The sequence below is a fragment of the Cryptotermes secundus genome, unplaced genomic scaffold, assembly GCF_002891405.2.
Source record: "Cryptotermes secundus unplaced genomic scaffold, Csec_1.0 scaffold378, whole genome shotgun sequence".
NCBI lineage: Eukaryota > Metazoa > Arthropoda > Insecta > Blattodea > Kalotermitidae > Cryptotermes > Cryptotermes secundus.
Window position 1 is genome coordinate 361,335 of NW_019734966.1, and position 24,187 is coordinate 385,521.

General features: G+C 39.4%; 1 protein-coding gene across 3 annotated transcripts in view; it reads right to left on the reverse strand.

Annotated features, from left to right (window-relative positions):
• Positions 1–24,187, reverse strand: part of LOC111869067 (gamma-tubulin complex component 6) — a 55,816-nt gene that overhangs the window by 25,152 nt on the left and 6,477 nt on the right. For all 3 annotated transcript variants that reach the window (XM_023860269.2, XM_023860268.2, XM_023860267.2), the window contains exons 3-10: positions 18,326–18,567; positions 16,815–17,017; positions 10,838–10,931; positions 6,693–7,046; positions 5,247–5,423; positions 3,734–4,029; positions 3,420–3,639; positions 1,567–1,795 (exon numbers count right to left, since the gene is read on the reverse strand). In XM_023860269.2, the coding sequence (XP_023716037.1) occupies positions 1,567–1,795; positions 3,420–3,639; positions 3,734–4,029; positions 5,247–5,423; positions 6,693–7,046; positions 10,838–10,931; positions 16,815–17,017; positions 18,326–18,567 (1,815 nt within the window). The remainder of the gene's footprint in view (positions 1–1,566; positions 1,796–3,419; positions 3,640–3,733; positions 4,030–5,246; positions 5,424–6,692; positions 7,047–10,837; positions 10,932–16,814; positions 17,018–18,325; positions 18,568–24,187) is intronic.

The window sequence follows — 24,187 nt, forward strand, 5'->3', positions numbered from 1 at the left end:
CAAGACAATGCACGCCCCCATATGGCCAAAACAACAATGGAAACCCTCCAGAAATTGAAATAGAATCTTCTGACACATCCACCGTACAGTCCCAATTTGGCCCCAAGTGATTTCTACCTGTCTGGAAGGCTCAAATAAGACTTGCAAGGCATGCAGTTTATGGACAATGACTTTGTCATCCAGACTGTTCGGGAGTGGATACGCCACCAACCACAAGTCTTTTTTAAAGGGGCATCAGGATGCTTCAAGAACGTTAGAAAAAATGTCTTGACTCCGGAGGGGAGTACGTTGAAGACTGACATGTGCAAGTAAGTGTTTGGCAATTATGGTTTTTAAAGAAAATCAGTCCTAGTCATATTGAACCACCTTGTACATTACATAACTCACAGAAACATGATTATTTGCTAAGACACATGCTTAACTATAGCAGATATTCAAACTGACATCCTGCTACTCTTGCCAGCAAGTGGATTTGAAGGTTTCAGCAAGCCAGCATTAGGGCCCGTGCCATAGCTCAGATGGTTAGTCGCTGGCTTCCCACCACAGTGGCCTAGGTTTGAGTATGGGTCAAGTAATGTGGGATTTGTGGTGGACAAAGTGTCACTGAGGCAGGTTTTCTCCAAGTACTTTGGTTTTCCCTGCCAATTCACATTCCTCCGATTGCTCCAGTCATGATCAACTACCATCTGCGGCTGGTACAACAGCCCAAACAGTGGCCGCAGTACCAAGTTCAGTCAGTCTCACCCCATGAGAAAAATAATAAAAAATAAATGAATAAATAAATAAAACAAATGAGGAAGGTTGGGCAGGAAGATAGTTTCTCAGCCAGTGGGAGGTTCAGCAGGCTGTGGAGCTCTTAGCTTACTGGAGGGATGATCACTCAACTGGGTGCTTCTTCATATGTTGTGGTGATAAATTTCAATAAAAATCATCAATTCATTCACTTATTCTTGTTGCAGAGACAGGATTATGAAACACATTTAAACTATGCAGCCATCTCTGAGATGAATATCACAGAACTGTAAATATTAAATAATTTTAAGTGACTGACAAGGAGACAATCTACAATGTAGTCTTAGGCCTTCATCTGACCTACAGCACATAGTGCATCTTGTTTGAAATATCAGCAACCTGTGCAGCAAAGGTATCTGTATTAAAATGCTGAAAAAATGGTAGCTCACTAGAGAAATTAAAAGAGTAAATGGATGTCAAACAGAACTATTCAGATTAATGCAGGGCCATGGACATTCATTTACGAGCTTCCTCAATGCTACACAGTGAACTGTTCCTGTTTGTTTGTTTGTTTGTGTGTTTGTTTGGTGGCAGACCATTTAGCAGTGCCATCAGTATACATCACTGACTGCCTGTACAAGAGGGAATAATAAATCTGAAAGAATGAGGATGGAAACACTTATGACCTAACACAAGATACTATACAGACATTTCCCCAACATAACTGAGGAAAACCTTCCCAAATAATCTGTGATTACTATTAGGCACCTTCTGAATTCAAGTCAGAAGGGTTATGCTCCAACCAACCATCACAAACAGCACTGCATCACTTACACTTGAGCCTCTGAAGTGTTGCTTGCTGAGTAACCCGAGCTGCATCCTGCAATGAATCATCTTCCTTCATGCACTGGAAAAAGCAGCTCAGGTCAAGTGGCTGCCCACAAAAAACCATGGCTCTGCTTTGGTAACTGAGACATTCAGCTTCCAGCTTTTGAAGATCAGCACTGTGCAGACAACAATGCATGTTTGGGTAGCCATTCTGTAGCACAACACATAGTGGATCCTAAAACAGGGCAACATAATTACAAACAGCCTACCCTAAAACAGGCCAAAATCATTATACAGACACTATATAGCTCTATACACATTGTAACCTACAACAGGTCATCATTACACAAACACTCTGTAGCTCTACACACAGTGTGTCCTACAACAGGACATCATTACATGGACACTCTGTAGCTCTACACACAGTGTAACCTACAACAGGTCATCATTACACAAACACTCTGTAGCTCTACACACAGTGTAACCTACAACAAGACAACATCATTATACAGACACTCTGTAGCTCTACACATAGTGTATCCTACAACAGGACATCATCATTATACAGACACCCTGTAGCTCTACACACAGTGTATCCTACAACAGGACATCATCATTATACAGACACTCTGTAGCTCTACACACAGTGTATCCTACAACAGGACATCATCATTATACAGACACTCTGTAGCTCTACACACAGTGTAACCTACAACAGGAAATCATCATTATACAGACACTCTGTAGCTCTACACACAGTGTATCCTACAACAGGACATCATCATTATACACACTCTCTGTAGCTTTACACACAGTGTATCCTACAACAGAACATCATCATTATACACATACTCTGTAGCTCTACACAGTGTATCCAACAACAGGAAATCATTATACAGACACTCTGTAGCTCTACACACAGTGTAACCTACAACAGGACAACATCATTATACAGACATTCTGTAGCTCTACACACAGTGTAACCTACAACAGGACATCATTATACAGACACTCTGTAGCTCTACACACAGTGTAACCTACAACAGGACAACATCATTATACTCATACAGACACTCTGTAGCTCTACACACAGTGTATCCTACAACAGGACAACATCATTATACACACTCTCTGTAGCTCCACATACTGTATAACCATACCATGAAATTATTATCATCAAAATAATCATACCAGGAAATCATTATTAGCAAATGGCCAGTCACTTAGTTAATTCTATACTGATTTCATGTGGACTAAGTCTGTAACTATCAGTGTTGACCTTTGTTACTGTAAGCCTATTTTATCCTGCTTTCCCTATTTTAAAAAATAGAAATAGGCTTATGAGATCACCTAACTGTCTATTATCTCTATCAATGCTATGAAATGGCTTGGTAAACATGTTCCCAGGGCTACAAATACACATGCAACAGGAGAAAAATGGTTGGACGCATCATTTTCTATGTGGTCCATGTCATGTCAAAGGAAAGTAGGTGATTAGTTCTTCCCAGAACTTCTTGTTGATATTTTCATGTGTCCACTTTTTTTACAAGTTATCAGTGAGCGATAGGAAAAGGAAAAAATTAAATAATTAATTCATCATTTGAGCCTTTCAGACTACAGTGTTAAATCATATACTTGGTGAATAATGAATTGGAAAGGATATGGAAGGGAGTGTTCATAGTTTAAAGAATTACTATCCTTATAGGTGTCTGAAAGCACTGAAGTAGATCACAAAGAACCTCAGCCAAGACAGCCAATCTCTGGTCTGAAACTGGCCACAGGGACCTCTGAATATGACCTGGCAATGTTGAGCACCTGACCATGATGCTCAGTGGAACAGTATGGGAGTCAGTTCTTACCTGTGGGTTGCATAATTTGAGAAGGTTCACAGCTTTCCCACACTCAAAGATGGCAGACTCCAGTCCTCGCAAGAAGCCTGGTACAGCCTCTTCCAACATGTAATACCCATGGCTCCAGTAATCCCGCTGGCGACAGGTCATGAGGTCAGGCTGTTCCTGTATGAAGAATTCAGTGTATGCATCCTGGCACAATCCTTCAAACATCCACTTCTGTAAAAAGCTGAAATTGTAAAGTCCAGTCCACATTAAAATCACAGTTGCATCTGCAATGCACAGGTTAACAGTTACCTCTTGTACAGCAGTGCTATGCCTACCTGAAATACACTTGACAACATGCCTGCAGAGCAGAATAAAGTATGCAGGCAACATCTTTCCTTGTCACCTTGCATAGCTCCTTGTATAAGTAAGACAGAAGTCCAACTCCTTCAGGCAAGGTGGCATATTGTTGGTTCATGTTAGGATGCACTTTGTACAGGTGACCCAAAGAAGTAATCTGAATTTTCAGGCTATCAACCTGTAGACGAAGATCTGTCAGCACTAGCTTCTCTGATAACTTCATTACGGCTGCACGATAGAACTGCAGGTAGGAACGCACACTTCCACACAGAGCCTGAAAATCAAACCGAATTCTACTGCAATATATGTTTGAGTTTCAGGTAGAGCAAGCCTTATATAACTTATTTATTAAGACCATCAAAACACAACTATATATAGGTCAGTGCCTGGTTTTGGCTCTGCTACATGTTTCAGCTATTAATAGTCATCATCAGGCAAATACATGGCTAACATATATACACCATGAACTGCAGTATTAATAAAATTGGATACAATAATATTAATTATATTAAAATACTTGATGTAAAAATACAATAAATTAAATTATATAAAACAAAAGTCATAGTATAAAACAAGAACAGAATTCTTCAATTGATGCTTTACATCATCAAGTCAGTCGTTGGTCCCCACAGAACGGACAATACTTTGTAAGATGAGGCACTGACTAAATAATTAACATTAATATTACTACATCTACAACATGAGCCTCAAATAACAGTTTTTATACACAAAATATGGAATACTCTAATTTGTTAATGGGAACGAAACAAAATCACAAAAACCAATGACCAACTCAATGATGTAAAGCATCAATCGAAGAATTTTATTCTTGTTTTATACTATAACTTTTGTTGTATATAATCTAATTTATTGTATTTTTACATCAAGTATTTTGATATAATTAATATTACTGTATCCAATTTTATTAATACTGCAGTTCAATGGTGTATATATGTCAGCCATGTGTTTGCCTGATGATGGCTATTAATAGCCAAAACATGTAGCAGAGCCAAAACCAGGTACTGACCTTGATATAGTTGTGTTGTGATGGTCTTAATAAAGAAGTTATATATTATAACACAACAGGATGCATGAAATGAAAATTATAAGAGCAAGCCTTGATAGTCTGACCTGCAAGCACAGAATTAACTGATCAAGTAGCCTGCCTATGAAAACGTCCACAGACCCGATCATTAACATATGCCTTACAGGCTTTAAAAAAACAGCCCAAGTTACAACAGTCAGCCTGCGAATTTAGGTTCAAGCTTCCAATAAACAACATTAATACTTAAGACAGGATGACCAGAAGAAAAGAATTGTAAAATATTCCAATTAAATTTCAAATATTCGGAAAACTAGGTTTATCTGAAGTGTGACTGGCTGGATGCTAGAATTTATGAAGTTGCCACAAACTAAACATGGGGGTAAGAATTTCTTTCAAAATGTAACACCATCACTTCATATTCACATAGAAATTATAGCAGGCCTGACCTGGAACATAAGTCCTTCCTGCATATGACTACCAGGCACCAAGTTGTGATCCACGAGCTTCCTCAGGCGCAGGCAGCACATGCCACTGATAAGGAAGTCGTCACAGAATGAGTGCAGTGTTTCTGGAGTCAATCCCTCCACACATGTATTGCTGTTCATGACAAACCCATTTTCTTCCTGTAAAAACATTGGTAACAATGATAAATGAAAGAAAACCCGTTCTGAGAAGCAGCAGAAGTGTTTGCTGTTTATTTGTAAATTTCCCGCAAAAATCATCAGTCAAGGAGTGGAGCATGTTGCTAGACTGAACAACTCATATTATCTTATTGCTTTATATTCATGGAAGTTACCAAAAAGCAGTAATGTTCTACTTGTATTTGGGAATCACTCAGTTAAAATCTTGACCAAGACCTACCAGTTATCTTGCCTGAGGTTCTTGTGGTTTTCTTCAGACCCTTCAGGAAAATGCTCAGATAGGACCTCAATTAGGCCATGACTTCTGCCTCCAAGTGGATCAACAATTTGTGGGATACATTAAAAATAATTCCCTGCACATGCCAGTATTTCACTTGAGAATGTCACACAAAATGGAAGCTTTATAATTTGTATGATTTGAGGTTCTCACAGTGGTGGTTATGAAGACACCTATCTTCTGGAACATGATGATGCGTAGTCTGTTGAATGTCAACTGACATTTCAGAGGAACATGTCACCTCCATCTTTAGGGACAAACAATAAGTCAAGCAAGAAACCAGCATGAAGCAGGTGGTAAGTAGAGCAATGGGCTTGCTGAAATTTGGGATTATATAGGAAACAGGAGGGAAATGTGAAACAAAAAGTCAGCTCTTCTTGTCTACCCCTAGGACAGAATGAACCGCCAGGTGTCACTGACTCCTATAAGCATTCCTCTTAGCCCGTTCATGCTATATGCCCTGCCCATCTCATCCTCCTTGACTTGGCAAAGAGTACAGGTTATGAAGCGAAATATCTATGTATAAATAACAGCCTGCAACTATAATGCTGAAGGAAAACCCAGTGTTCTGTTGCTAGGATATGGAGAGAGAAACTCAAATAGGATGGACAAATAAAGCGAACAGGAAAGAATGAGGTTTATAGGAAAGGAAGTAAAGGTATGAATGGGATTAAGGAACTAAATAACAGGCGTGAGAAAACCATCCAAATGTGAAGAGCAGGGAGGAAGGGCAGGAGAAAGAAATGTTGATAAGATAGATAAATAAAAAGGATGGGAAAGCAACAGTGGGGAAAAGAGGAAAGAACATAAAGACAAAAAAGGGATAAAGGAAAGGAATTTTCTCCTGATCATCTGTGATGGCTCATGTGCTAATAGTGATGTAATAAAGAAAAGTTCTAAGTGCCATCATAAAAACTTTAGGTACCCTGAAGAAGTGGTGTCCAGAATTTGTGCAGGCCTTCCTTGCACCATACCTGGTTGTACTGGAAAGTTTGTGATGGCACTCCAATTAACAGCAGCTTTAGATCCTGTATCAACTGTTTGCAACTTATGTTCCTCAGGCCCATGCACTCAGCCAAAGACATATTCGTGAATCTCCTCGAGACTGTCCAAAATTTCTGAACACAGTCCACTCCTGACTCTGTGAGGAATGGTTTTTCTTTCAGTGGATCCAGGCAACCAACTGCTTCCCATGTCCGTCGCACTGGCAGATCTGCTGCAAGTGCCATCTCCCATACTTCGATTCCCCAGGGCTGATCTCCATTGTTCACATAGCTTGCAGTCATGGTGTTCTGTGGACTGGGGGAAATGTAGCCCTCGTCCTTGAACTGACAGAAATTCAGCTTTGAGACTCTCTCTCTCACGCATACATGCAGAACACATATTTGTACCTTTTTATATAAAGTGCTTTAATAATGCAGCATGTTTCAGGTTGAATTACATTTTTTGATTAATATTAGCAAAACTGCTACTACTGTTGGACATTGGCCTATGTCTGTAAGACATTATAAACCTATATACGTCAAAATTACTATAATAAAACTGCAGTCAGAACTACTGTGTGTGGCGTTCTTCTTTAGTTCTTCACAGAGTTTGTGAATTTTAACACCAGTAAGCTTGTAACAATATCAATCTGGAATTTAATATTATTACAATAAAATCATTGTAGTTATGTCACAACTGAGGTATTAAAATACTGCACTACTTGTTCTAGGTGGTGCAATCCAAAAGTTCCCGAAATATATTAATAAAAACTATTACATCTTACCTAGATCTTATTCTGCACCATCACCTTCAAAGTAGTCCCCTTGGGAGCGCATACACCGATCCCAGCATTTCTGCCACTTTTCAAATGAATCCTGGAAGTCATTCTTTGTTAGGGTGTTTAGTAACGTCTGCGTTTCCGCTTGAATTTCCTCAACTGTATCAAATCTTTGCCCCTTCAACTTGATTTTCATCTTGGGGAAGAGAAAGAAGTCGCATGGAGCTAAGTCTGGCGAGTACGGTGGGTGGGGAACAACTGCCATCTTGTTTTTAGCCAAAAATTCCTGCACAATGTAAGCCGTATGCGGTCATGCGTTGTCATGGTGGAGTACCCAGTCGTTCGTACGCCACTTCTCTGGACCTTTTCTCCTCATGTTCTCCCTCAAACGCCTTAGAACATCACGACAGAACACTTTATTGACTGTCCGACCAGGAGGGACGAACTCCTTATGAACAATCCCGTCAGTATCAAAAAAACAGATCAACATGGACTTAATGTTGCTCTTGACTTGTCAAGCTTTTTTTGGCCGAGGTGAAGAAGGGCTCTTCCATTGCGACGATTGCTGCTTGCTTTCAGGGTCGTAGCCATAAACCCAACTTTCGTCACCAGTGACAACCTTCGAAAGAAAGTTTGGATCCTCTTGAAGCTGTTGCTGAAGTTCCCTGCAGACTTCCAAGCGATGCTGCTTCTGTTCATTTTGCAGCAGTCGTGGCACAAACTTCGCCGCAATCCTCCTCATGTTCAGTTTCTCTGACAAAATTCGTTGACATGTACCATAACTTAGTCCCAAGGTGTTACAGAGGTCTTGGATGGTCAGTCTACGATTTTGCAGAATCAGATCCCTAACTTTCGCCACATTTTCTGGTGTTTTGCCCGTTGATGGCCATCCCAAACGATCATTATCATCAGTCAATGTTCGGCCATTTTTAAAACGCTTATACCAGTTGTAAGTTTGTGTCTGGCCTAAACTGTTTTCACCAAAAGCTTGCTTCAACATTTGGTGTGTTTCTGCAGCAGTTTTCCCAAGTTTGAAACAAAACTTTATACAGACACGCTGCTCTCTCAGGTCAGCCACTGCAAAACCGGAAACTCACGGAAACACAACAATGGAAATATGTTCACCAACAATAAACCCAACCACTCAACTCGACGCCTATTGCCACACTGATTCAAGAAGGATGTGTGAGGCGATACCTAGCGGTATTCCGATGTACTCATAACCATTCGCACGCAAAATTCAAATTTCAGAAACTTTTGGATTGCCTCACGTATTATTAACCTATGTTCCTTATTTTCAAAAAATAAAAGGAGGCTTGGGGATCACATTGCTGTCTGTGAATCCATGTAATTGTGTATCCAGCCCCAATTCTAGAAAGCTGGAATAGTGGAGCCAGAAGAGACATCTGTTATGATGTGACATGTGACATGATGCCTGAAAGCTGGAACACTGCAGTCAAAGGAGGCTGCAGGAGACTGCATTTGCTAGGCAAAGGCTCCATAATCATGTCTTCCAATCCTCATGTATCTGCATGCCACAAGGGACTGCTAACCATCCCTGACTGACTGACTGACTCCTAAATTGCTGCTGGACCTTGCCAGCACAGTGATTCTTGGTTCCAAATCCCATGAGATTCATGCCATGTTTTACAGTCTGCTGCGGTAGCATCGTTGGTTGAGGCATGATGCTACAAGCTGGAAGGTCATGGGTTCAAGTCCCGATGAGGTCATTGGGTTTTCTTCAATTGACCTGATCCTTCCAGCCGCACTATGGCCCTGGGGTTCACTCAGCCTCTAGAAGAAATGAGTACCAGGAATTTTCCTGGGGGGGGTAAAGTGCAGCTGGCACATAAGGCTTACCACCATCTTTGAGCTGATTGTCTAGAAAATGTGGGACACTCAATGTCTTACAACCCTATGGGCCTCCAAGGCCTGTTATAGGGTTATTTTTTTATCCCCCCCATCCCCCTCTGTGAACATTCAGGCTCTCCCACGTCCTGAGAACAGCATTGCTCTCACTATATAACTTTGGGTCAGACCACAGAGAAAACACTGCCTCCAACATTTCATTAGCTGTCAGCCTACTTTCCCTGTCTGTATGTGTATCCCCATATTGTTCCTAGGCAGCAGCTCAGTAAACATGTTCCCACAGCAATAAATTCACAAGCAACAACAGAATAATTGCTGGGAACGTCATTTTCTATGTGGTCCATGTCTTATCTAAGGAAATCAGGCAATTAGTTCTTCCTGGAACTTCTTGTTGATGGTGATAAGTGGTTCTGGTTTTCACTAATGCTTTTCTTTGTGTGTTCATTCATCTATTGTTGTCATTATATGCGTGTGTGTGTCTGTGGATATTAAATGATCTGGAACTGTCACTTGAGGTTTTCCACGAGATTCCTGCGTCTAGGTTCTTATGCATATCATATTTGCTAGATGTTAACCTAGTTAGTTAGTTATTTAGAGAGGGTGGGTTTCCCCATACACCGTGACCAGTTTGATCTACTGTGCTTCCCTCTATGATATTCTACCAGTCTCTATACCCTACCGATAAATGGTGCGTACCATCAGTCCCGCCGAGCAAGCNGAGTTCGGCCTCTACTGGCTTGGCGGTATCTATAATGCTTCCCCCATCTATCAGAGGCGTTAGAGACTATTGTTGGGCGGGAAATGTCCTTGAATTTGGCTCAGTGACCTCCATAGGAAATATGAGGTTCTTTTACGTGCCGTAAAGCTACGACACAGGACCCACAGCTTAAAGTCCCTCCCGGAGGACTTGTTCCCTGAATTTTTCTGCCCTTAAAAATTCCATGACCTCCGCCGGGTTTGAACCCGCGTACTACAAGTCATGAGGTGGGAACATTACCTCTAGACTACGGAGGCCGCTTAGATGTTAACCTAACTGTGTGTCAAATGTTGGTTGTAATTGTTATCAGCAGGAAGTTTGAGTCAGTTATCAGGTTATTTCATGTAAGCAGATGGATGGAGAGAGCAATTTTAACAGGGTTACAAATATGACTAAATATTAAAGAAAAATGTGTATGGGATGTTATGAAGTATACCACTAAGCATAAATAACAAGAAACTAGCAATCCTTTCCATCCGTCCTGGTTTTCTTTAAATAAAAGTACCTCTTGAGGGTACATGTAACTGATAAACATAGTAAAATTCTGGGACCAATACAAATGTGCAACTAACTTATTTTTACCATTTTATTATTTCCTATTTTATTTTACAACTATCATCAATCACATTAAGATAAAAAATCCATGCAGTAGCTGTGATAAGTTAACTATTCAATTGCTATACCCCGCTTCCAAACTCACTACATTATGTCATGTCATAAAGATCTATTACCTGTTGTTCCTCAGAGAGTGCCTCTTTTGGTATCACCAGATCACGTGGCTTTGTGAGATCGGGAATGTTAAGCGACTCCTTTGGGTGCTGCTTCCTGCAAGTGATTTTAGAACAGCTGATAGCATGAGTCTGCAGTTTCATGAACCACACTTTTGCTGGATTTCAGATTCTCATAGGGGTGGATAACATGATCTTCTGTATTGTACACAGTGTAATTCAGCAGCTGTCAACTGACATTTCAGTAGAACATACGCCCTCCATCTTCAGTGTCAAAGAGTAAGCAAAGAAAGAAACCAGTAAGAAGCAGTGTGGTGTCTTGCTTGGTTAACTTCTCAGCTGAGGGCTGAACAACATATTCATTCAAAGTGTTGGTGCATTTCTACTGAAATACACTGTGTACTATGCAGGAGATCACTCTCTTCACATTTTTTGCTCTCAGGAATATGCATATCATGATGAATGATATATATATATATGACACTATTTATGTAATTCTGGGCAATCTGTACAATGTACAAGGTCAGGCAAATAAGTTTCGAGCTTCATTCTTTGTTGTACGCCAGGCCATCTGGAAATGCTGTTGCTTGCAATATCAGGTGATTCCATAAAACAGTTCATGCGGTAAGTTCAGATAAGCTGCATTCAGTATTTGTTGAACAGTAGCTTGCTGGATTACTGTGTGTCGTCATATTTGTCCAGACGTGAAATGGAGTGTAAGACGGAACAGAGAGTGAATGTAAAATGTTGTGTTAAACTACAGAAACCACAAACTGGCGAAACACCAGACCATGGAGTGGAGATCGAAGAATTCCCTCATGCTAAAGAAGCCATGGATGTCAAAGTCCAAGATCAAAACAATGTTTATCTGCTTTTTTGACATCATGGTTATCATCCATTTTGAATTTGTAACTGAAGGGACCACTGTTAATCTGATATTCTATGTGAAGGTGTTCAAAAGACGCTGTGATGGAAAACCAAAAAGAGCTGTGGAGAGATCGTTCATTGATTTTTTCACCACAACACTGCACTGACACATGGATCACTTCAAGCGTCACAGCTTTTAGCAGGAAAAGGCCTGCCATGGATCATCCACTGCACTCTCCTGCCTTGGTTCTGACTGACATCTGGCTGTTTCCAAAACTCAAGAGTGTGCTGAAAGGAAAGAGTTTTTTGAATGTTGAGGGCACTAAATCACTTGTGAAAAAATTTTGACATTCCTGTTCAGGATTTTAAGAACTATTCTGAACAATGGATGAAGCACTAGAAACACTGTAAATAAATAGAGATTGGTTTGAAATACTCTAGGTTGCTAATATCTGCAGCTCTTAGAACAAATTTTTAAAAAATTAGTCTCAAAATGTATCTCACTGATGTAGATGCTGCATGAATTGTAGGGGATATGTGAGGATAATCATAAAGTTTAAATCTAAAAGAACACCTAAGTGATTGTGACCTATTACAAGACAGTATGCCTGAAGGAGTCAAGGTGAAGGCAAAGTTATCCCTCTTTCCAGCACTACACCAAGATGGCACAGATATAAAGCTATGCACAATTTCAGTACACAGTCACCAACTAACACAAATCCAGTTTAGCACAATTTTTAGGGCAAGCAAGTTTTAAACTAACATGACTGACATTTTGGTTTCTCCATTACATTACTGTTTATTGCATAATCAGTCCAACTACCATAATTTTACCTTATACAAAATTTTTAAAGAACAAATCTATCATGTTAGTTGGGGATCCCTTTTAAGATAGTTTCCCATCTAAGAAATTAATATCATTGGGTTCCATAAATATCACTGTAAGAATAATGTATTTAAATTCCATTCAAAATCTTTCCTCATAAAAGATATCCTGCCTAAGGAGGGCAATTTAAATGCATATACAGTAAAACCTCATTAATCTGAAGCTTAAGGACTGAAAAATCAGACTCTGAATTATGCAATTTTAAATTAAATGATTTTTTCTTTGAGGACTTACCTGTTAGGTGGATAGTTGAATTTTTAATGTTGTGTTTGAAGCTATGACTTTTTTATTTTACAGAAGATCTCCTTTACCTTTTATTTATTTATTTAAACACATACCACATAATTTAAAACAGTTTACATATGAACACAAGTGCACCAACAACAATTCACATCAGCTAACTTTGATTTTAGTTTATTTTTTCTTATAACATGACTCAATTGATCTTTCTTCAGAGTGTTCTTAAGAAATCTCTCATTGGTGTCACTTGAAATGAAAACAGAGTCTATCAATAACAAAGCCAGTAATGCAGTTTTGCAAGTTGGGCACACTGGAAATGAATGCATTTCCTCTTCCTCAGTTGTCAACAACATTGCCACATGCTTGCAGCTAGGGCTGTCTAAACTTGGCTTCTGATCATCAGTGGTTTGAGATAAACTTGACGATATCAATATACTCGTCAACATTAGGCAGGGCAATCCATGTGACCTTGGCATTCTGCCAATTTATTCTTTCCTTCATATTTTTTAGCACTGGGTTCACTAAGGGTGTCAGAATGACACTGTGCAAAGCAGTCCTGGTTAACTACAGGCAGATGAATTTCCACATCCAACTTCTGCCATTTCCTAACACCTGCTGCAGGAACATTTCTATCAATTACCCTTCAATACACACATTTCATGCAGCAGATGATCGCCTGGTCATGTGCCTACATGTAACTGGTGGTGTTCAGTGGCAAATACAACAGGGGTACATGCTTCTGATTGAGAACCTTGCTGCTGCGAGCAGAACACTGATCCAGTGTTAAAGGACACTCTTGTTTTGGCAAGCCATTTTATTTTCAAAAGAGACCAGTCAGTTCCTAAATAGTCCTCCATCTATCCATGCATTTCTAGAAGATTTGTATGTACAAGTATAGTGATTTAAGTCTTACAGGCAACACGATTCTTCAAAATTTCCAACAATAAGAGGAGGAAGTCCTTCCCTGTCATCTGTATTACAATATAACAGAACTGTCACTATGTCCTTATACCCCTTCCCTCCTTGATATTTTCTCCCTTTAAAGCCACTGTCCACTTCAGTTGCACACTGTAAAGCAGCATAGTTTTGTCCATGAAAAAAGTGTCCCTTGGAGCATACTGTGTGATGACAGGCATCACATTTTTGCATCACTTCTCTGTCAAATCAACATCTGCAGTAGCACAAACCCCACTCATGGCTTGCACATGTTACATTGCTCATGGAACCGTTTCAGACATCAATTTCAGCATTTAAATTCAACTCCCATCTTCAACGTAATTTAGCCAGTCTTCTCTTTTGATGTCTAACCATCCACTGTAATACTGACTCAAGAATTGCAAAACCATGCAAGTAGTTTGTTCTCCATGTCATCACATCTAGTATCACATATTCTTTTGTTTGGAAACATCACTCTCTTGTACAGCTTGTTGTTCAACTGAATCCTGATTTTTTAGATGCATTGACAGTGTGGACAGTGGGATTCCATATACTTTTGCTATTTCACTTGTATTTCTTTCTTTCCTATTGACTCCCTTGATCACTTCCAGTTTTTCATCAACTTTCCTTCCTGAGTATTCTCTCCTCTTTTCACTCATGTTTCACAATACTGGATGGAATAAAAAATGAATAGGTAACCTGTGAACTTGGTCTCTGACATTAAGGGAGGAACACAGACTGAGGATGTTTGAGAACAGGGTGTTGAGGAGAATATTTGGACCAAAGAGGGATGAAGTGACAGGAGGTTGGAGAAAACTGCATAATGAGGAGCTTCATAACTTGTATTCTTCTCAAAGTACACTCAACTCTCGATTATCCGGGGGCGAATTAACCGGTTTGCGGCTTAACCGGGGCGTTTTTGAGGCTTATATGTTGTTTAATATTCATTCACTTTTGTTTCACATGGTGAGTTGTAACACTATTTTCGCACTTGTGTGAACCGAGCTCTGCATTTTTCGGTCCCGTTATGCTAACACAATGTTCTAGGGTAGGGGTGAAAGAATGCAAGGATTTGTGGAAAATTTCAAGGACAGATACACCGCCCCAGTTAGTTTCTTTGTATCGAACTTCCAAGTGCGTTAGCAAAATGTCAGGGTGTAAAAGGAAGTGTATTGTGTTAAGTATTCAACAGAAACTCGTATGAGCCGGGCTTCGAAATGTTAAGCAGTGACGAAATCGTAAGTTCAGTGGGGGTGCAGCCAGAAGAGCGTGAAGAAAGTGAGAATGAGGAAGAGGTGGACAGTGCTGCTAGTAAGAAAATATCACATGGTGCTGCACTTAATCATTTGGAATCCTTACTAGACTATCTTGAGAGTGAAGAGCACAGTTTAGTAAGTCACAAGCTAATATTACGTAGGCTTCGTATGGACATCCGTAAAAAGGAAAATGCCACAAAAAAGGAAACAACAATATTAAATTTTTTTAAGTGTTAGGTGTGAATATTCGTAAAAAGTGTTGGATGTTGTTGAACACTGTGATAGAAGTAACTAATTCATACTTCTGTGTAATGTAAGAAAAGTATTAAATAGGCCATGAGATGACATAGAAATGAGGTTGAATAAATTTAAATACATGTAGGCCTATAGTATTATGAAGGTACAGTATTACAGTACTACTTTTAATAAAATCTGTCTTAACCAGGTTTTTGATTAATCGTGATTTCCATCCCCACCGTTATCCCGGATAATCGAGAGTTGAGTGCATAATTAGAATGATCAAGTCAAGGAGGATGAGGTGTACAAGGCATGTAGCACAAATGGGGGGAGAAAAGCAATGCATACAGGATATTGGTGGGAAAGCCAGAAGGAAAGAGACCACTGCGAATACCAAGGCATAGGTCGGCAGACAATATTAAAATGGATCTTAGAGACAGGATGGGATGGTATGGAATGCATTGATCTGGCTCAGGATAGGGACCAGTGGAGGGCTCTTGTGAACATGGTAATGAACCTTCAGGTTCCATAAAATGATGAAGAAATTCTCGAGTAGCTGCAGATTCGGCTTCTCTTCAAGAAAGGCTCAGCCCCATACGTATGTAAGTAACTAAGTAAGGTAAAGTAATGGTACAATAGGCCAGAAGTGGCCACAGTACAAGGGACTTAGTCCCACCCCACTAGCAATAAAAAAAAGGTAAAGAAAGGTAAGTAACTAAGTAAGTAAGTAACCTGTGAAAGATTTGACTGAATGTAGCTGGTATTTACACATCCATAACACAATGGTTATTGCTTCCAACCCACACTAAACAGCGGTAGTGTTCTCATACAGTTACTCATGGTTCCGACCCACACAAAAACTTGCTACTCGAATCAGCTTTGTGCTAAATGGTTACCTGCATTCTTCCACAGCTGGAAGAATTTCAGAGGTGCACAAAGTACTATTCAAAATACTAACCACAGAATTAGAAGGAATTACACAAAAATAATTTCAAATAATTGAAATTTGAAGACACTGCAAGGCTGGAATGCAGTTCTGAATTAAAAAGTAACTATATTTCAAATAACCCAGTTTGAAAACACTAAGCTAGGGAATTTAATTTATTTTGAAATAATGATGTATTACTGCATTTGATGGCTAATATATCCCACCTAGGAAGGACACTTTAAATGAACATTTAACAACTTTTAATGCACAGCAAGCATGAGAAGTTATGCAGAACTAGCATGATTCTGAGAGAGAGTCTGTCCACTGCTGGTACTGTTGCTTCTCTCTCTTCTGCCTACTAGGAGGTGACAGTGTCATCTTTGTATGCTAGTTCGCACACAATGAACATATGATGACTTCCATTCAATTAAATGAAAATAATGTATACTAATTAGGGTATTATATATTGTATTATAGTGTAAACAATGTCTATAAATATTAAAGTGTTATACAAAACTAAAGAAGCCAGCACAAAACATACAACATTATAAGTTCTTGTAAAAATGGAGATCAGCAACAGCACTCTGCCCTCATATCCAGCAGAAGTCCTCTCATCATTGTAGAACTTACAGCTTTATTGGTCCTGCAAATGTGCCAAGCAGTGACAAGCCCACCCCAGGCTCCTGGGTGAAAGGAAAGTTTGTACTGTTCATCTGTATGTCCTGTGTGAGGGGGGGTTCAAACATTTCAGGAGGAAACTCTTGGTATGGCCTCATGCTTGTTGGAATTTCCAGCATTGGGATGTTCACACTGTGGCCTTTGACTGATACATCCTGTAACATCATCAACATTTGGATACTTGAGAATTTAGGGACTAGGAAAATAAATGCTACATTGTCTTTAAGGGTAGGGTTACTGTAGTTAAAACTGGACCAAGTGGCTTAATGAGCTGGGATAGCTCAGGATAGCAATGGGCTATGAACTGGATTGTTGGGGTTCAGTTCCTGGCAAGGGGCAGAGATTCTTCTCTTCTCCACAGTATCAAGACCAGCTCTGATGCCCATCTTTCCAAAGGGTACTAGAGGCTCTTTCCCTGGGGTTAAGCAGTCAGTCAGAGTGTGAGCAGACCACTCCCCTCCATTTAGCACCAAAATTATGAGTAATAGAGCTATACCTCCAATCTCCCATGTCTGCATGATGTAGAACAATGACAATTTCACTTTTTTACCTTTACCAAGTAGAATGTAAAAATAAACTTTATGAAGTGCTGGATTTTGTACAAAAGATTGATGCTAAAAACGAAAAAATTATAAGTGATACAACATCTACTGAGCACTTGCAGGCTGACTTTTTACCATTAATGCCAGGTGGGAAGACGGAACAGGTGGGGCGTGAATTTCATCAGTGCAGGATGGAAAGCAGATGTTAACTAATGATCAACAAACATACATACTGCTGACCATCATTTCCAGTGTTTAAAACAGCACAGACAACATCCACAATAATATTTTGATGGTGATCATGTCGGAAATGTATTCATTTGGTCCACAAGTGAAACTTCAGTCTATGGGAAAGTTCACTGTCTCACCAAACAGAAACACTGCATGGCACAACCAGGATGCTTTGAAGGTTATGCACGTACTGTTCTTCACCTCATGGAAACCCATGCTTTGTGTCACTTACCACACAACCTGATGAAGTGTGATCTGCCCTGAATTAGAAACAACCTAACTGCTAGAACTTGGTGTCATTTTCCTCCAGGACAATGCAGCACTGCACTGTCATTATGACATCCAAAGCTTACTCCAGACCTCCTTATTTCCTGTGTCTATCCTCATGTCATTGTCTACTGAATGCAGGTGTGAAGAAGGAATTGCAGATATGCCAGTCTCCATCTGCAAACGCTATCAACAACACCATCCTGCATCATTATACCATCTGTGCTGGTGGTTACAGCCTACCTCACTGATGGCAGAGGCATGATGAGCTTGGTACATTACAACTTATCACTTCTATCAATTACTAGTTTCAATGCATTAACAGTGTGTACTAACAGCACACAGGGAAGTTCTACAATATCACTTCATATAAATTATACTAATCAGCTTCCAAATTCACTGGACCTAGAAGATAGATCTTACCCTGTCTTTTGAAGATAGGGTCATCCTCATATTTGTGTTCTGTGGACAGATTTGCACCTCCCCTGCAAGACTTGCTAGAAAGCGCAAAGTAGCATTCGTACCCCAACCAGTATCCACCAGACTATTCATGAGGTTGTACAGCTTCACAGCTTGGACAGTCAAGTGATGCTGATGTAGTGTGTATGAATATGCCAAGATCTGAGACACTGCATCCCATTCCTCACTGTCTGCAAAATGGGGGCCTGTGAAATAGAGTATGAAAAATACAACTCTGATTTAAATTGAAATGCTACAATATTCCAAGTGAGTGAACAACACTTTGCCTTTTGATGTTTGCCCATATAGCATGTACAAAAATGAAATAGGTTTGCAGAAAAACTTAAATCAGTGTATTTCCACAGTGGCATTTCTTACAACTGTCCATCAGCACTTTGTTCCCATGGTACAATGTTAAGAGTATCTGCCTAACACAGAGAACATCATGGGTTCCCATCTCAGGTAGAAGCCGTTAATATTATGGTTTCCTGGATGCATGTACCCTTTTTACATGGTAGATTAGTGCAGCAGTAATGCCTCTGATTTGTATTCAAGAGATGGTGAGCATGAACTTTGACCAGGCCACTGAGTATCCTAATCGAGGTCTTTCATGGATTTCCTCAATCCCTACAAGCAAGTGGTGGGACTGTACCTGGGTTAGGCTGAGATTGGTTTCCAATTCATATCAACAGTTATGAGAGCAGAGCTTGTCAATAATGGAATATTGTATATAATGTTGAAATGTTGCTGGCATGATAACATTGTTCTGAATGTGCATGTCTCAGAGGAGGATAAAACTGATGATGAAAAGGGCAGCTTCAATGAGGAACTAGTACATGTATTTAATCAGTTCCACAGCACTACACAAAAATATTATTGGATCTCAGTGACAATCTAGGTACACAAGGTATCTTAAAACCAAAAACTGGGAATGAGAGTTCAAATAAAATTAGCAGAGATAATGGAGCTAGAGCAGTAAACTTTGCCACATCCAAAAATCTAACATTCAAGAGTACAATATTCCTATGCAACAAAATTCATAAATTTACTTAAGACATCTCCTGATGGAAAGACAAGTAATTCAGACTGATCACATTTTGCTAGATATGATTTGACATTTAAGTATGCTCGATGTCAGTTCTTTCAGTGAAGTAGATTATGATACTGATCACTATCTGCTGGTTGCAAAAGTTAGGGAGACTTGCTGCAACTAATCAAGCACCACAAAAGTTTTCTGTCAGGAAACTAAATAAGGCAGAAGGTAGAGAACAGTATCAAGTTAAAATCTCACAGAGGTTTGCAGCATTGGAAAACTTTTTTTTTTGCTAGTGGGGTGGGACTAAGTCCCTTGGACTGTGGCCACTTCTGGTTTGGAAAACTTAGTCGATGATGTGAATATCAATAGAACTTAGAAAGTCAACAATTGAACAGATTGTTTTCATCTGTTAGACAATGGAGAAAAATGAAAGTGTAATGATACAGTACATCAGATATTTAGAGACCTAATAAAAACCTATGATTCAGTTAGGAGGGAAATAATGTCCAATAGCAGAAGTTAATGAAATTTGGGCCGCTTAACTTTGAATGCGTACCCCCCCCCCAAACAGCATGATAAGCAGAAATCTTTTATAAAAAGGTAAAGGTAAAGCTATCCCTGTAACAGGCAATGAAGGTCCATAGGGTTGTGAGATGTCGAGGCTCCCACATATTCTCTAGACACTCAGTTCACAGATGGCAGTAAGGTTGTCAGCCTTGTGCACCGGCCATCCTTTACTCCCCAGGATGATTCCTGGTACTCATTTCTCTTAGAGGCTGAGTCAACCCCAGGGCCATAGTGTGGCTGGAAGGATTAGGTAAATTGAAAAAAAAAAAAAATCCACCTCATGCAGCATAGAGCCTTGGCCAATTATGCTACCACATGCACCAGAAATATTTTAATGCCTGAAAAATATTGTACAATACAGCTTATTTTGATATGGGTAATTTTTATTACATTATGAAAGCATATCTTTATATAACTGTTAAAGGAAAAATTTACAACCATGTAATTTTGACCAAGGGCTTGTAAGATGGACCAAGGCGTTGCGTAATTTGGACCTGTCGAATGAAACATATTTGGTTATATTTTCCGTTATTATCTGCTATAAATTATAACTGTACAAATATCAAATCAAATTTTCAAACATTAAATTAAATTTAGGGTGCAAATAATGGTAGAAAGCATACATAAATTTTGCACACAAGCTTGCTGTTACAGAAATCTAACTCATCAGTTAATTGACTATAAATATATTGTACAAATAAAGAATAAAATGAATATAATACTAGGCTAGCAAAAATGGGCCAAAAACAGGCAATATGGATACATGATGAACATCAGCCACAACTCACTCCTATGTGTATGAATCACATGTATCAGTCTTCATGTGACCAATTCTTGCACCTCTCACACTGAATCCAGATATCATCATAGGTTTCTCCACAAACAAGGCAGCAAGTCTCCACAGCATCTTATGATTTTTGCTTCTTTTCAGCCACAGCTTTGGTTTTGCATATGTTTTCCTTTTTGGTTTAGTCCCTCCCCCCCCAAAAAATCCTACTATGTTAGGCCTATTCAGAGATTCCTTGTGTGGCATCCTAATTAACACCAAATAAGATGCAATGTGTTTCCTTCTTGACTTCGCCCTTGGACATGCTGTGTGATGCCTGAATGTAGTGAACATATCTTTTCCGCAGGAATGTATCAATTAGAGCCTGGGGTTTGTTTCTGAGTTCCCAGCTTAGCTTCATGTACAGAAGTCACGCTGAAATTTTCAATCCCATCTGTAGCTGGTTTCTCTAGTTGGATCGTCCCAGGTCAATCAGTGATCATGGAAGGAGTGAAATCATCTACAAATGCACAGTGATCTACACACTAATATCCACTATTCCTGAACATATTCACAGCCATTTCCATTGTTTCAGCCTTTAGGAATGCCATGCCTACTGGTGAGGCAATATGTTCTGTCAACAGTCACTGCACAGGTTTCTACTTCAGCTTCGCTGTAATCACTGATGCCATGTACGAGTATGTACTAAATGTCTTGCAGAACGTGACATCTAGAGGCCACTTTTGATGGGTGCTGTGTGAAGACAGTGACAGCATGAGGACCCCATGTTTGCTAGGAATTTCAGTATTACTCAGACTCAGGGTGTGACTATTCTGTCCATCTAAAATTAGCAGCACCTTTTCTAGTGGCATCAGTTTCACAACTGAGATGAAATGACACTTCCATTCACAGAACACTTCAGAATCCATCCAGCTTTTTAAACAGTGCCTGAGGATGGTCGATGTGAATTCTTTCTCTAGGGTAAATCAATCAGCACTGAAGGAGCACAGAAACTACTCGCACTTACAGCATGCACACCACTCACATTCTGTCCTCTTTTGCATGATGCAATGGTTCCAATCTCATGTTTGCCTTTTTGTGCTATGTTTTTCTCAGGACGCTGCAAGCCTGTGTGCGAGTTTTCATCCATACTGAAAATACTCGAATTTGTAATTTTATTTTCATTGACAATATTCTTAAACACATCAAAAATTGTATGTACCACAACTTCGTTGAACCCAGAAACTCTAACCTACAACAACAATTCTGTCTGCCATAAACTCAGTTCGTGATGAAACTTCATAAAGCCCACAAACCACACTTTCCCAGCTAACTTGGTGTTTTCGGAAATGCGTAGGTTCGAGCTGCTTCTTTAATGTGAACATGTCTTTCACTGTTCATTGTAAATCCTCCTACTTTCACTTTATATAGATACATTTTGATTTCCTTGTTGTCATCTACAAAATGACATCACTCGTAATACTCCATGTAATTTGGAGCACTGGACCAAATTACACAACTAGGAATAAAGGCAGACATGTTAAACTATCATAATAGGATTTTACAATGCACACACAAGGTGTTCACAAAACTTACCCTGATGTATTTGAGACACTGTGGTGTTTTCCACTCAATGTTTATGCAAAATACTATACATAACACAATGTTATATAACAGGGTAAAATTATGAATAAAACTACAAATACGGTTTTGTCCTTCATTCAGTCCAATTGCATGCACCAGAATAAAAAAAAAACTGGGGGGGGGATGCTTCCTTCAGAGGTGCTTTTAACACCATCTGAAGTGTTTCTGTCTTTTGAGGTATTTCTTAAATATGATGTTTCCAAATTACAAGCTGGTACCAAATACATGGACTTAACACAGTTCGAAGTGGTCTAGAACAGCGTTGGCCAACCTAATACATCTTGAGGGTCAAATTTAGTTTATAGAACACCATCAGGGGCCAGATACAGTGTTTCTTTCAGAAGACTGGTCGGGGAGTATTGCCCCCCAAACTGAATCAGTCACAACCCATGTAAAAACAAGTGCATTTAAACCTAAGTATTTACATTTTACATTGCACCAATAATATTGAGCCGATATTGAAAATTTCACCAATCGATTTTATTGCCTTCTATCACTTCTACCTCCAGAGCATTTTTTCTTAAAGAAACACTGGCCAGATCATGCCTTATGTTTAGTTTTATATATGCCGGGGGAAAATGCAATTATAATTTAAGAAAGAAAAATAAAATGCCTTGAAATTTGCAATTACTTACCATAAAACAGCACAAATTCCTCTTTCAGCAGGGATGAGCACAAAAGACTTTCAATCATAGTCTTTAAGGTCTAATGATTATATCTAAATCCTCATATACACACTGTTTTAATGAGAGCACTGTGGTTTCATAAAACTGGAAACCAATGATATAAAATCCACTTCTAATTGTGAGGTTGCCACTCGAAGAATATGTGATAACACGACATCTGAAAGTCTGTTCCTGTTCTTAGACTTTACATGCTTCAGCGATGAAAACGCTGTCTCGCATATGTAAGTACTTGCAAAAACAGAGCAAAGTTTGAGAGCCCAATTTCGTAACAGTGGGTAACGTTCTGGTGAAAGCAGTTTCCAAAAGTCAATTCCAGTAACCTGAGATGTGTTTAAGGATGGGTCACATTGAAGTTCACAAAGCTCTAATTGCAGATGACCTGGCTGAGATTCTATATCACAATGTATAGGATTACTGAATAAAGAAATATCAGGTCGAAAGCTTTCAAAATCGTTAAATCGTCGGTCAAACTCTGAAGACAAATCTTCAATAATTTCTGCGTAGTACCTAAACTACAAGCCTTCTTCTTCTGAGAGTTTCTGACAGCAAGGGAAATGTAGAAGGTTATTTTTGTCCAATGCAGACTTAAATAAATGTAGCTTTTTACGGAAACTGTCAACAAAGCCAACCATCTGACATACTGTCTGCTTCTTGCCTTGCAATTGCAGATTCAGGACATTCAAGTGTTGAGTGATATCGGTGAGAAAGGTAGAGTTTCTCAAGAATTTGACGCCTTCAAGATCATTCTGCAGTTCAGTAGAATTCATAACCTCTTCTCTTAGGAATGTTGCTATTTCATGACGGAGTTCAAAGAACCGTACCAGACATTACCCACGGCTTAACCATCTTACTTCAGTGTACAGAAGCAGGTCCCCGTAAGCTGAATCCATTTCTTCCAAGAGGGTCAGAAATTTTCTGTGCGTGAGTGATTGATTTCCTCCTCTGATCAAATTAGTAATTTTTGTGACAGTAGCCATGGTGGTAGACAGTTTAATTGATTTGGCACATAGAGCCTCCTGATGTATAATAAAATGCAAGGTAGGGACAGTAATATGATTGTCTTAAAAATCCAACAAAACCGATTATTGTCCCTGTCATTGATTTAGCGCCATCTGTTACCACGGAGG